Raw genomic sequence first — 14,819 nt, 5'->3', positions numbered from 1 at the left:
AATTTTTTATTTTAAAAAAAATATATTCAAAGCCTTTCAAACTTAACCATAACAAATGTGATTAATCTACAGTGTAGATATGTGACAAGCAGAGATCCAAAGGGTGTAATTTGATGCCTGATATTTAACAAAACTGTTTAGTCTGCTGTACATTTAATAACAGGAATTTGGCTTGTTCAGCTGGAGAGCTCCGCTGAAGTTATATATTAGCCGTGTTTTACTTTCCTGCAATGATAACAAAATCAGAGGACCAGGCACGCCGAAACAAAGGCTGCCTATCACACCGCAGAGGGGCTCAAATCTCTCTCACTTTCTTTTCCTTTTTTATTTTGACAAAGTTTTTATATCCACTGACTTGTCACATCATTACTCAAATGCAGGAGACAACCTGTGTCCCAGGCAGCTGGGCTTTTTTGCTTTAGTGTTCCCCTTTCCAAAACATGAAGGGAAAAGTGACCACATATGTAAGTGTTGTCAAAACTGTGGAGGGGCTCCTTCACGTCTGGGAGAATGGTCTTGCTGCACAGTGGATCCAAAAAGCAGAAATGCAACCCCAACTGAATGTGCACAAACTTTCCCACCATTTATTGCTTACAGTCATGATTTGGGAGAATGAGGACTTTCCTGCACTCAGGTTCCTCCCAAGACTGTGCAGATCTGAGGCGCATTGAGGCCGCATTTGAACCTAACATTTCTGGGATGCTGCAGATACAGGTACAGGTGCATGTAATTGTTTTGGCAGCAAGACAGAAATGTTTCCATTCTTCAGTTTAAGCTAATAGTGTTCCTCAATGTTTGTCTTCTGCCATACCACTTCACATGGTCCACCTATTCAAAGTACCATCAGAAGCAATGGTGATGGCATCATTTCCAGTTACTTCTGGGTAAGGAGACCAGATGCAACCCAATCAACACCAGTAAGTGGCTCAGGATGGACGGGGAGTGCTTTTTCTAGCTCAGAAAAGCATGCTTTGAAACTCTGCAGGCTGAGCTGAGCCTCCTGCCGCTGCTTGTTGTGTCACATTCCTGGTCTCACTCTCAGGCAGCAGGGACCCAAGGGTCCTGTGAGTATCACCAGTATTACTGATGGTACCCATACCACTGGTTGAGATGAGCTAGTACAACATTGTGTAGTCTGGAAGCAGATCAACTGGACACCACATGTTCAATGTGCATGGCACCTGTCAGGTTCTTCACATGGGACTTCCTAACAAGGAATGTCACTTAAGTATTCAAAAAACAAAAAAAATTCAAATTATGATCTTTATGGGGTAGCACTAAAAAAAATAGCCTCCTTATGACAGGTCATCCCCATCCCCATTTTAAGGGCTGTGAATCATCAGCACAAGAATACTATTGTGTGGTTGCATGTTATCAGCTTCAATTGGCAGGGGCAATGCAGTGTCCCACACAATGGCTTCAAGTGCATGTTGTTAGTGCTCCTAGACTAAACAGGTAACTAATGGTCCAGGGGCCAAAACCAGACCCAAAGGCTTTCCATCTTGCTCCCAAGCATAGCCCCGGAACATTCAGACACAGAGCGTATGTTATGGTCACACCGTCATGGGTTCCTATGATGACTGATCCCATTCTGCCAATCATGCTTGCAGGTAGTTACCACCTGAGGGTCAAACACATGATGCTCAGTTACATGTCATCGCTCCCTCACTTTGTTCGGCAATATAGTTAGTTGCGGAAACTAAACAAAAGCAGAAAAATGCAGGGGAAGGGAATTCTTAGTCCTGTCTTCCACTAAACACACATATACACACCAGCTGCCTTTTGCCTTCCAAGGGAAAAGATACACAATAAACATAACATCTAGGGTATCATCCAGCCAGGTCAGGCACAGGTTAAGGGCCTATGTCCACAAATGACCCATCTAAATGGTCTCATCCCAGACCCCTAGTATTGGTGGTAGCAGTGATATATATATATTGGCTGAGAAATTCAAGCTGCCACTGACACACCCATCACAAATGGGAGCATTCCATTGCAGACCTGTAGGGTGGTAGCATTGGCCACTGAGGAGGGGGACCTGCTGTGCTGGCCAAGATGTCCCCTATTCACCAATGGGGATTGTAGAAAGAGCCTTTGCTACTTACCCCCACATATAAGCTTAAGGACAATGCAAGGACCCAATGTGCCCTGGACAGCCCAGTCCAGAATTTTGCCCCAGATTCCCCCACTAACTTAGCACCGACACTGATACACATGTCTGGATCTTAAGAATCCCCTCACCCCTTCACCAGTTTTCTGTTATAGTTTACAGCCTATGCAGCTGCATTATGTCAAACAAAGAAAAATTGTCAGGGACAAACTACTCACAAATGAGTGCCATGTATAGTTTGGCTACCATCACATTGCTATTTTCCATAACTCTTCCCATGTTCTTGACAACCACAAAAGAAGGCTGAAGAATATAATGTGAGCCAAGGAAACCATGTGGTCTTTTCCAAGATTGAACAGCATGAAGCAAATGGCACTGAAAGATCCCCAGATTCTGGTGGAAGGGTCTGTGTCTATTTGCCTGACAATATAAAGAGAGAGAACCTCTTTTTTCATTTTCTGTAGCATCTTTGAAATGCTTTTCACAGCTTTCTTGGAAGGTTAACAGTGTAATCCAAATAGAGACATGAGCTGGTGCAGGCTTCCAAGTGTTGTGAGCATGCCGTGAAGTACATTCGTACTGATTTGGGAGCTGGCTGGGCCGGCACGGAGGCCCATGCTGGCTCAAGGAGGCTGGATCCATCCTGACACAGTGAGTTTGTGCTGGCCTGGAGCAGGGGTTGGGAGAGGTTGGCAGAAGGACAGAATGGAGATGGGCAGAGGCGTTTTTGGGAGGAGGAGGGTGGCCTGAGGGGCGGTTCAGGCCTGGGAGGGGTGAGATTGGCCATGGCAGCACAGGCCAAATCCCAACCCCCACTCCCAGCCCTGGCAGCCTTACATGGGCTGCTCGAAATCGCTGACATAAATCCATGTAGCTCCATGGGGTGGCTGGGGCTCAACATGATGTAAGGGAACTATATCCCCTTACTCCGAGGTGACCTCCACCCACCTCCTAATCTGCACTGAACACAGCAGAGGCCAGTCAGTCTGCCTATTCCAGTGCAGGCTTTGAAAGTAACTGCATCTTTTCAACATGTATTATTGGGGGGGGGGGGGAGAGGGAAGAGATTGCTCTTGAGGAAGAATGTACCTGCTTTATGGAAAAAGAAAGGAGGTGTGGTGGAGGAATTTAATTCTTGCAGAAATTTTAAGTTAAGAATACTGCACCTGGGTTTGCTAAGGGGCAACTGTGGCTGTGATTCTCTGCAGATGAAGATGACATGAAACTACTTTGCCAAAAAGAATGGAAGAAGAAAGAGAGATGAATGTAAAAAGAAAAGCCTCTCCCTCTCATATATCATTTATGTACTTCGTTTTGAAATCTTCGAATAAACTTTCTAACTTGGAATTTACATTTCCTGAGGGGCTAGGTGGGTAATGAAACAGTTTCTTTTTTTCAGAATCTCTCTGTCAGAAGAAAAACTAATTATTGAAATGAGGGTTGCAAAAATAAACACTTCCAAAATTACAGGCTGACTAACCTACAGTTAAACTAGATCAGGCTGGTGGCAAACTAGCTTTGTTCCATAAATACACAGCCACAGGGATGTCTGGGACCTGGAGTCAGTAGGGTTGATACCAGAAAGCTCTTTCATTGCAACTTCTGGGAACTTAGTTATTAGGAGGTATAGCCATTTATATTCAGATTGTTGGAAACAAGGTAGGGGGTTTTGTGTTCCCTTTCTGGAGATACTATAGCTTTTGCAACTACAGTTTATAACATATAACACTGATGTAAGAGGCAATGGACAGAAACTCCAAATCTTCCTTTGAACCATTTCAGCCACTTACATCCAAGACATACATTGTCCCAGTTTTGGGTCTCATCCAATACTGCAGGCTAAGCTTACCAATCACTCAGCACGGCTTACTTCATGACTAACCATCAAGATTAGAGTTGAAACCAGAGCCAAAATAAATGTGGGGAAAAAATACCCTTAAGCCAATTCTCCTAGCTGATGTATGTTTAAGAAGAAAAATTTAAATTTATGTTGTCCTCATTAGAACTTGTTTTAACATTTCTAATTATGGTGGATGCCAAGATTTTAGAAGAAATCAGGGTGCAAATGAATCACATTTAGCAACAAGAAATGTAGCATTAGTGCTTTAAAACTGCATCAGCATGATTTAAATTTTCAAGAAGCATCCCTCAAAATTAACACACCAAAAGGAACATGTGAACATATCTGAAAGTCACCAATTTTGAAAGTGTCTAATTTAAAAATTGTTTACAATATTCCGTTGGGTTGTGTACTAACTAGTTTTAACAAGTCCTGTCATCATACTGTTACTTTTTTTTTTTTTTACCCCATCTCCCTTCCCCGCTTTATCATTACAATAACCCTTTAAGGTAGGTTGAGAAATTCTGGTCCAAGGTCAACCAGTGAGAATCATATGTGAGTGGAGATTGAAAGCTTTTATCTTCCTAATCCAGCATTCTAACCACCACACCACAATGGCTCAAGTGAGAGAAGTGGAGTGAGAGTGTGAGAATGAGAGAAGTTGCAACTGGAAGCCATGTCAGATTCACCACAATCTGTGCACTCACCAGCATTGTACTTGGGTAGCTCTCAGAAACCCAATGATTTGGGTTTACGATTTGCTGTTATCTTGCTTAAATGGAAAGTACCTCATTAAGCCTTGCATAAAACAAGTGCCCTATGGGGTAAAACGCATAAAAACATCATACCTCTCACACAATTACATTTCCTTCTTCTTGGGCATGTTCACCTGTGGCATTTTGGCAATGCACTCAGAGACTTCCTTTCACACTCAGAAGGAGTGATTCTCTAAAAGCGATGAGCACTCGGAACCAGCTTCTGAACGTTAATCCTACAACATGTACTTTGTTTTGACTATACTCTGAATTTGTTTTACAGATCCACAACCCAAGAAAATGTCCCACTTCAGACAAAATGAGAACACACAGAACCTGCATAAAGTAGGATGAGAGGGAAAACATGGTAGGCTAGCAGCCCCATTAGTATACAGACGCTGAGCAACCCACCTGCCCTTGGAAGGACTGTAACTATATGAGAGTCTGTGTAAACTGTTATCCCTCTCCAACCTCCTTCCAAATTATTCCTCCTTCCTGCTAAATTATTTTGCGAGTGTTAATGATTTTTAAAAGTCAGTGACATGGCTCACAGATTATATGCTGTCTATAATAAAAAACAATTGCAGGGAATATTTCAAGGACTGAGGTTTGTTTGTTTTTAACAAGTCTCTGTATAACTCTGCAAAATGTTCTTAGATGTTCCATTGTGAGGTCAGACTCCTCACCAGTTCCCCAAAGGATGGCTCACCTCCATGGGGATTGCTGATCTAGAGAAGACCCTCTACCGTCTCTCTCAAGATATACTGATGGAGTTGCCATTTCAGGAGTTATCACATTGACTCTTAGGAGTGTGAGACCCCCTGGAAGAAACTCTAATGTTCTGACCACACACCTGGCTCAGGAAATGATCTAAGGAAGGTAGACCTGAACTTTATACATGCAAAAGAAGGACTGTGAAGAAGTTGAGGCTGCTGTGAACTTGAATACCTTATTACTGTAAAGCATCCTAATCTACAGCAGTGAGAGGTAAAGAAAACTGCCTGCAACCTTTGAAGAAAAATTAATACACTCTCTTTGAGACCACAGGTTCTGGAGCCTGTGCTTTGTAACTGACATATTGTACCAGTATATTGCAAAGCCTTAAAGGGGCAATGTCACCAGGAATATAATGTGTATTCCCCAATGTCAGCCACAAACAATTCATAGGTTCACAGAGTTGTAAGGGATCGACAAGGTCATCAAGTCCAACCCCCTGCATCTAGCAGGAAAGATGTCTAGTGAGGAGAAATCCATCATTTCTTTTGGCAATCCATTCCATTGCCCAAATCACCCTTACCACCAAGAATTTCTTCCTGATGTCCAACTGGAATCTCCTCTTTTGAAGTTTGTACTCATTTGAATTAGTTTTACTCTCAGAGGAAGTTGAGAACAAATTTGTTCCCTCTTCCATATGATAGCCCTTCAAGTATTTGAAGAGTACTACCATATCCCCTCTCAATCTTCTCTTTAGGCTAAACATACTAAGTTCCCTCAACCTTTCCTCCTAAGCAGTGGCGTTGCTCAGGGGTGCGGGCCGCACCAGGTGACGCACACAGGGAGGTGACGTGCACTGGGGGGGTGACATGCTAAAATCACGGTGGTAGTAGTAATACCATCATGTTACATACTGTTGGATGCAGAATTTCCAGCAGAATGCAATGCAAAAAACCAGAGTGAAATATCTCCTTCCTATCAAAAGGTATGGCCAAAAAAACCAGGGAAACAAAAAATGCATGAAGCCCTATGGAAAGTGAAACTAAGCCGTATCACACAATTACTTGCGAGTAGGTGAACTTGGCTTAGTCCGTTGGAAAGGGCAGGCTGAAAGGAACCCAATGACACCAGAATGGTCCTGATCCAATGAATGCAGCCCCCAAAATCACCTGAGAAGGAAGTCCCTCCCTCCAAGCAGATGAATGTATTGAACCCTATGAAAAGCAAAACTAAGCCTCACGGTCGTGTTTACTCATGAGTAAGCAAACGTGCCTTGGGTGGTGGTCAGGTCAGGCAAAGAGGAATGCGACGCCACCAGAATGGTCCTGATCTGATGGACCTGGAGCTCAACAAATGCTCCAGAAAGCAGTCTTCCCCCCCACCCCCCACTAAAAATAATCAAAACAGAGGCTTCAGTTGATGTGAACTTTTCTGAAACTTGCAAAGCCAGGTGGATCATGACAGTGATCTGGCAGTGATCTAGTTTAAACAGAAGTTCTTAAATTGAACTGGGCACTGGGTAGGGCTGAAAACCTTACTGGTGGGGGGGGGTGTTATTGCAGGCAGGCTACAGAGGAAATTTACATGGTGAATTCAAATGGTGGAACAGGGCTGGCTTCTGCTTATTTATTTGTTTTACTTTAATTATTTATACTGATTTATTTTAATTTGCCTGATGACATCACTTCCACAATGACATCACTTCTGGTGTGTCTTGGACGAACTGTCATTCTAAAAAGTGGTTCCCAATGCTAAAAGTTTGAGAACTTCTGCAATAAGGTGTTAGTAAGTTGACACCCTGGGGGTGTGTGTGACACCACTAGGGACCAAAATCACTAAAATCACAGTTTGGAGGAATAATACCATCTTGTTATATATCAATCAATGCGTAATTTCATTCAGAATGTTTTCTATCTTTGTTCTATCGAAAGATACAGCCAAAATACCAGTGGGGGCGGAGTGATGGTACATAACCACACCCACCACCTGGGGTGTTGCCCTGCCCACTGCATGGGGGTAACACGCTGGCATCTTGCACCTGGTGACTCGAATCCTAATGGCGCCGCTGCTCCTAAGGCTTGTTCTCCAATCCTCTAATTATCCTTGTTCTTCTCTGCACACTCTCCAGCTTGGCTGCATCATTCCTAAAGTGAGGTGCCCAGAACTGGACTCAGTACTCCAGCTGAAGTCTGCTCAATATGAAGTAAAGCGGAACCACTATTTCTTACAACTTGGAAGCCACAGTTGTGTTAATGGAGGCTACAATTGTGTTAGCTGTCTTTGCAGCGAAATCAACAGCTGATTCATATTTATCTTGCAATCCCCTACAACTCCAAGATCCCTCTCACGTGTCATGCTGCCAAGCCAGGTATCTCGCATTCTACACCTGCATTTTTGGTTATTTTTGCCTAAGTGCAGAATTTTGTGTTTGTCCCTGGAGAATTTGGATGCATGCGACCAAGTGAGCACAACCACATTTATCCTACCAGCATCACAGGGTTACTGATTGCTGCTCCTTCTCCTATCTTCTTACCTGATAACATGTTATCTGTTTTGAGGGAAGGGAACTTCAAAGTCATTTCATGTTTGTGCCTGTGAATCATCAGATGATCCTCTGTTGGAAAACGCTGTCAGGCAAACACAAAAGCAAATAAAGGTTCAGTTCTGAAATATATTTCTGGCAAAGGACAAGATTTTTTTTAAAAGAAAAAACTGTTCCAGCCATTAAGATGACACAGAAACAATGTAAAGAAGGGTGTGATCTAATGATTTAGGTACCTAAGAGCAAATGGAATACTCAGCCGTTATTCAAAAGAACATATTTTCCATAATGACAACAATAAAAGCACATGAAAGAGAATCTCCTCCCCAGGTGTGTCTTTTTTTTTTTTTCCCCTTCCCTCTGCCTTTATGATTGTCTTCCTTTTCTGGTATGCAATCACATGTTATACAATAACACAATAACTATTTTGTAAGATTTATTTTTTACATCTTTATCCTCCTTTCCTCCAAGGGCCGCATGATGGTGTGCATAATCTACACACACACACACACACACACACACACACACACACACTTTGATCTCGCAACAACCCTTTGAAGTCAGTTAGATGGAGTGATAGTAGCTAGCCTACTGGCTGAGGGGATTTCAAATCAGGTCTACCCTAGACTAATCTGATGCTCTATGCCAGGGGTGCCCAAACCCCGGCCCGGGGGGCCACTTGCGGCCCTCAAGGCCTCTCAATGCGGCCCTCAGGGAGCCCTCAGTCTCCAATGAGCCTCTGGCCCTCCGGAGATTTGTTAAAGCCAGCACTGGCCCAACGCAACTGCTCTCAGCGTGAGGGTGACTGTTTGACCTCTCGTGTGAGCTGGGGATGAGAGCTCCCTCCACTGCTTGCTCTTTCACATCTGTGATGCAGCAGTGGCAGCAAAGGAAAGGCCAGCCTTGCTTTGTGCAAGGCCTTTTATAGGCATTGAGCTATTGCAAGACCTTAATTCATTCATATAAGTCCATCTTTAATATATTCATTTATGTTAACATATGTAAATTTATTCAAATTAAAAATGTAAATTAATTCTTTTTTCCTCTGGCCCCCAACACAGTGTCAGAGAGCTGATGTGGCCCTCCTGCCAAAAACTTTGGACACCCCTGCTCTATGCTGTGCCATCTCTAAACAGTGTTGGCTTGGGTTGTAGCCATTATTGTTTCTAAATTTATTTATTCTTCCCATTTTATACCACCCTTCCTCCAAGGAGCTCAGGGTAATGTATGTTGTTCTCTCTCTCCTTTCTTTGAACTCATTACAACTCTGTGGAGTAGGTTAGGCTGAGAGATAATGAAATCACCCTGGAAGCTTAATGGCTAAGTGGGGATTTGAACCTGGATCTTCCAGGTCTAAGTCCAACACCAGAACCACTACACCATCCTGGTTCTCAAAAAGGTGTTATCCTGCTCAGGAATAATCTTTGGAACCTGTGTCATAAATATTTTATGGGCATTGTACTTGGAAAATTGAATAAAATATATTTTCTATAATGATTCCTTGGATTAGATAAAATGGCTACATTAGTACAAAGTAATTAATCTGAAGTTCATGATAGTGTTTTCGCAGTTCTGTATTAGCCTGTGCCCTTACTCTGGTTTTGTTAACCTTCAATGGATACAAAAACAGAAGAAAATGAAAAAGCACATTTAGGACAAATACATGACTATTACACTACTCTTTGCTGTTTCACCTCTAGCTGCTCTAAGTGCTATAATCTGAACATGCAGATTATAATCTGATTATATTATAATTATAAGTGCATATAATATAATTATATTATAATTATAAGTGCATATAATCTGAACAGTCTCTAAAGGTGGCTACTGTAGAGGAATATATATGTAGTTGCCATAAAGAGCCTAGTTGGGAAAAGAGAACATACTTCAAAGGCCAGGTAATGGGATTCATCCTTGAAGTCAGAGATTATTCATACATGCATGGATATCTCATGATAACACAACACAGTCCTTGAAGATGCATAGCTGGGTTTCGGAATTGGAAGCATTGAAAATCATTGTGTTGGAGGTGCTACTGAAGTTCCACAAATATTCTATTTGTGATAGCTCATCCCCTCCCTAAGCTGCTGCAACCAAATACATGCATTCGCATGCGAACTGCACCTCTGAATATCAGGCCTTACAAAAATAAAATTGTAAAAATACATTATGGCACAATGTGGAGCAACATGTGCCGGTGTGGCATGTGCTGCACCGGTGCCTGCCATTGCAAAAGTGCCATAAAGCACTTTGTGATGCCATAGTGCAGGCTTGCTCACACTGGCACAGGGAGCAGCATGTACCACAGAAGGCAAGTCCCATGCTGAGCAGTGCAGAGGCAGGGGGCGTAATGGGGCTTAGGAGGGCAGCAACAGAGGCAGGCGGATTGAGCCCAGGAGGCAGACAGCATAGGTGGCGGCCCTGCATGCCGAATCCTATCCCCTTCTGGCCTGATCCGCCAACATGGGGCAACGTAGACTTGCCCCAGCTATAGAGTTGCGCAGGTCTGAGTTGTCCCATTGCAGAGGCTAGGTCTTATCTCAAGGCAAGGGGACAAATATTTCCTCACCCCATAGAGACTTCCAGCTTGCAAAATTTCTGCAAAATAACCTCCAGCCACAAAATAGCCTCCAGCACAGCCTGGGCTGGCCCTGCTGCATCAGTAAGGGAGGTTGGGTAGGACTGGGCTGTTAGAGCCTATAACTTAAGGGTTATTCTTTTTTGTATATTTCTTTAAAAATAAGTACATATTTTATATACGTATATGTAACTGTGGGTACCTCTTACTCCTCCCCCCACGGGAAAGGTAGGGGGAATAACAATAAGAGAAAACAGGGCAGAGTCCCACTGACGCAATAGGTTACTCCTCCTTTCCTTGCATCCCTTCTCCCACTTGTCTTGGCATCCACAGCAACTTACAGAGAGGATCTATGCTCCCAGGGGGACAGAGGTCAGCCAGGTCACCAAAGTGCCCAAACTACAGGTGTGTGTCACTTAACAAGAGATATGTTTATCTATCCCTGTCGTTATGCGATTAGGTCATTAAGTGAACATTTAGCCCAATCTATTGCCTTTGTTGTGTAAATAGACACTTCCTGTCAGAGACAAGCTGGCTGCAGGCTCCTGCAGATAGATTGCCTCTTGTTTGCATTAACAGCCTCTTTGTTATGTAAACGGGCACTCTGCTATGGGCAATGGGAGACCTGACTGCCTCATTAAGAGTCTCTTTGTTGTGCTTTGACCTCCAGCTTATATGCAGTCTGTTGTTAAATGAACAGTTGTTAAGCAGCGCACACATGTACTTCCATTGCAGAAGCAGGGAGGGATCACTCTGGCCTGGGCCCACCTGGAAAGACACCTGTACAGTCTGTCTCCGGCCCTGGAAGGTACAGCTGTGCTTTATCCCAGTTTTCCTGGGTGTACCACAACCTGGGGAAGGGACCTTGAGAGTCACCCCTCTTCCATGTCCCCCTCACACAGTCTTTAAGGTCACCTTCCCCCACGGCTGCTTGCCTTACTGTCTCTTTTCTTGCCCTCTTCAGCCTGGCTCCCACTTTTGCCTCTTTGTCCCATCTCTCAATCTGCCTCCTCTCCACCTCTTTTGCTACCTCTCTCTCTCCATTTCCTTCTCCATCTATTTTTCCCTCTCTCACACCTCCTTGCACTTCTTCTTTGCTTCTCTCAGCTTTTCCCCTGCCTCTGGAGTCCCCATTCCACCTTCCCCCACACATCCCACCTGCACTCCTTTTATCAACCGATACCAGCTAATCAGCCTTCTGTTGGGTAAAGTTATTGAAGCAGCTAGAGCTTCACAGGCCTCTGTACCTTCACAGGTCTCTCCTATCCAGCTGGCTGTTGCTTAGTGGTAATATCATTGCTGAACACCACAGCAGTTGGTTTCTGCTGGCTCCTCACAGCTCCTGTTCACACGGCCGGAATGCAAGGTATGGTCCATTTCATGTGGTTTTGAATAAGAGGATTTGAGTGGGAACTTGCTTTGGAAACCACATCTAGTGACAATCAACTAAATAGGTGCCTCTTTGTGTTAAATGATATAACTGCATCAGGTCCTTGGGCTATCAAGCTCCATATTAATGACACTGATTGACCCCAGTTCACAAGGGCACAAGGCAGTTTCATGTGTACTTGGGCAAATTCCTACACGTTCTTTTGATGGCCTACTAGATTGTATGTACTAAAGCCTGTCTCTTCTGAGCAGCCCAATTCTAACTTACTCCCCACACGGCAATGCAGCAACAACACAGCACCCGCTTTGCCACAGGGGAGTTTTGGCCTCTGGAGACCTCCCTGGAGTGAGGAAACATTTGTTCCCTTGCACTGGGTAGCATGTCAGGCCACTGGGTCTACACAAACCTGTGCCAGCAATAGCTGCCTTCCTGGTCCTGATCTGCCCTCCTACCTATCCCTGCCTCCCACCCCACCCCCTCCTGCCTCCTATGCACATTTACCTGTGCCATCAGGAGTCTGGTGGCTACAGGCACACAGACCCAGCTGTTCACTGCTTGTGGTGGCAGCCAGATCACATGCTCTAGGATGGCGCCATTTGTGACAGCTAGAAAGCATCGTATGCTGCCAGAACACTCATTCCAGTGCTGTATGGCATCTTTAGGTTTGTGCCATAAGTCACCATGTGTCTCAAACTGTAATGCAACCCCTAACGCACTTCAGCTGTGAAGCGTGAGAATTCCTTCTCTAGTGCTGGTCCACAAAGTTCACAATATGGTACGTAGTCATTTTCTCCTTATGCTCACTGTTCTCGTTTATACATGTGGTTATCATAACATTATATATTATTATCAAATTCCTGTTCTTATACTGGGAGGTATTATGCAGGTTAGAGCTAGACTGGGTTTATATTTCTGCTGACTCAACTCACCTGCGAACAGCCTGGGGCACTGCAGACAAAAGGCCTCTCCTGCTCCAAATTCATCTTTGATTCCTCATAAATCTATATGTTAAAAAGAAAAGGGAAAACATTTTAGGCATAATGCTAAGGATATATACATTTTTAAAGCCACTGAAGGGCCAGTCTTGAGCAATGGATTGTTTTGCAAGGTTCAAGAAAATAAGGCAAAATCAGCCAGAGTAATAAAATAAAAGAGTCAGATTAATAACAAAAGTGACCTCTTTTAAGGTTCATGGCGGCTTTTCGACATGGCCAATCAAAGCATATTGTGCTGGCACCAGATTGCTTGAGGTTCTGAACCAAAGTCCAGTACTGCCCCCTTCCCACATGGATGTGTGGGCTCCCACATCTTCCATGTTTGTCAGTGGCAGATGATGGGTGAAACAGAGATGCTGCTCTCACTCTTCCATTCAGCCAATAGGAACATCCCTTATAGGCCAGGTCTTCTGGGGGAAACTTCCATTTGTAGATAGGGGTATCAGGCACAATGGTGGAACAAGCCTTTCAGTCAGCTCGCCTCACCAGTGCTGGTGGAAATGGGGGTTCAGGGCTTAGCTTGGCCAGGTGGGTCTCTGATGGGTGTTGGCCCTATTGCCGGGTCTGGCCAACCCCTGAGACTGTCCTTGAAACTATACTATGTCATTCGTTGCAGGATATTCCTGCAAGGCTTAGCCCAACATCAATAATGTGATACTGGATAAGGGAAGAAAATGTGCAAGTTGCAGACAGATAAAAATGAGAAAGAAGGTTAAACAGAGGGGAAAAAATTTCCAGCAACTTTACCACAGTAGGAAAAAAAATGTAAATTTGTTTTTATTTTAACTTTAGAAAATAAAATTTAAAATGGAAACTCAGAAACTGACATGGACATGGGAAGGGGATTTAGGGCGCAATCCTAACCCACTTTCCAGCACCAGTGTAAAGGCAATGCAGCTCCCAGGTAAGGGAACAAACTTTCCTTTACTTTGAAGAAGCCTCCATGAGTGCCACCCAATTGCAGGATGCAGCACTTGCCCCACTGGCACAGCTATGCCAGTGCTGGAAAGTTAAGTTACTCACCACTGATTGCAACACTGACTATAACCCTATCCAGTCATTCATCTAAATACATTATGTGTGGGGCTGAGAAAGCACATTGGCAAGATTCGCTCTCCACTGATATGCTCTCAAAGTGTCTGTATGAAGCAACACACTGCATTCAGATTTTATAAGCCACCACAAATGTTGAACATGGAAAGAGTTTCTCTCCACATTCACCAAACTGGAACATTCCACAGTGGCAAAGACAGGGAGAAACCCAGAGTCACTGCAGACAAACACTGAACATGTATGGGTCAGATGCACAGAATCATAAAATGTTAGGGTTGCCTTAGAGGTCATCTAGTCCAATCCCCTTCTTAGTACAGACAACTGCTACAGCATCCTTGACAGATAGCCATCCAACCTCTGCTTGAAGACATGAAATAAGGGAAATATCCCACCACTGCACAAGGCAGACTGTTCCAGTGCCAGACAGGAAATTCTTTTTTTCACTTCCAGCCTAAAGCTCCTCCTTGTAGTTTCAACTATTGGATCTAAGCCTGTTCTTAAGAGACACAGAGAGCAAATTATCTCCTCCTTCTAACCACTCAGAAACTTGAAAGTTAGCATATCTTCTGTTAGTCCTCTTTTCTCCTTGCTAAATCATACCAAGCTCTTTTAACCATTCCTCATTGGGGCCTGGTTTCCAGGCCATCTTTGTTGCCCTCCTCAGAACACGTTCCAGTAGTGCTTTTGGAGCACATCAGCAGGGGTAGAGTTTACTGGCACATCGCCACCCTCTTGCTCATCCCCCCCCCCCCCGACATAGTACATATCCACAGAGGAATGACTGAACAAGGCTCATATCTAACAGGTGGCAAAACTTTTTCACCACCATATTCCACCTGGCA

General features: G+C 44.0%; 1 protein-coding gene across 2 annotated transcripts in view; it reads right to left on the bottom strand.

Moving 5' to 3' along the window:
* Positions 1–14,819, bottom strand: part of CREB5 (cAMP responsive element binding protein 5) — a 304,261-nt gene that overhangs the window by 224,078 nt on the left and 65,364 nt on the right. For both annotated transcript variants that reach the window (XM_066627888.1, XM_066627889.1), the window contains exons 3-4: positions 12,859–12,930; positions 7,953–8,046 (exon numbers count right to left, since the gene is read on the bottom strand). In XM_066627888.1, the coding sequence (XP_066483985.1) occupies positions 7,953–8,046; positions 12,859–12,912 (148 nt within the window). In that variant the 5' untranslated portion in view covers positions 12,913–12,930. The remainder of the gene's footprint in view (positions 1–7,952; positions 8,047–12,858; positions 12,931–14,819) is intronic.

The sequence above is a fragment of the Tiliqua scincoides genome, chromosome 5 (assembly GCF_035046505.1).
Source record: "Tiliqua scincoides isolate rTilSci1 chromosome 5, rTilSci1.hap2, whole genome shotgun sequence".
Classification (NCBI taxonomy): Eukaryota; Metazoa; Chordata; class Lepidosauria; order Squamata; family Scincidae; genus Tiliqua; species Tiliqua scincoides.
The sequence above is the reverse complement of the archived record's forward strand: the minus strand, read 5'-3'. Positions and strand labels throughout refer to the sequence as shown.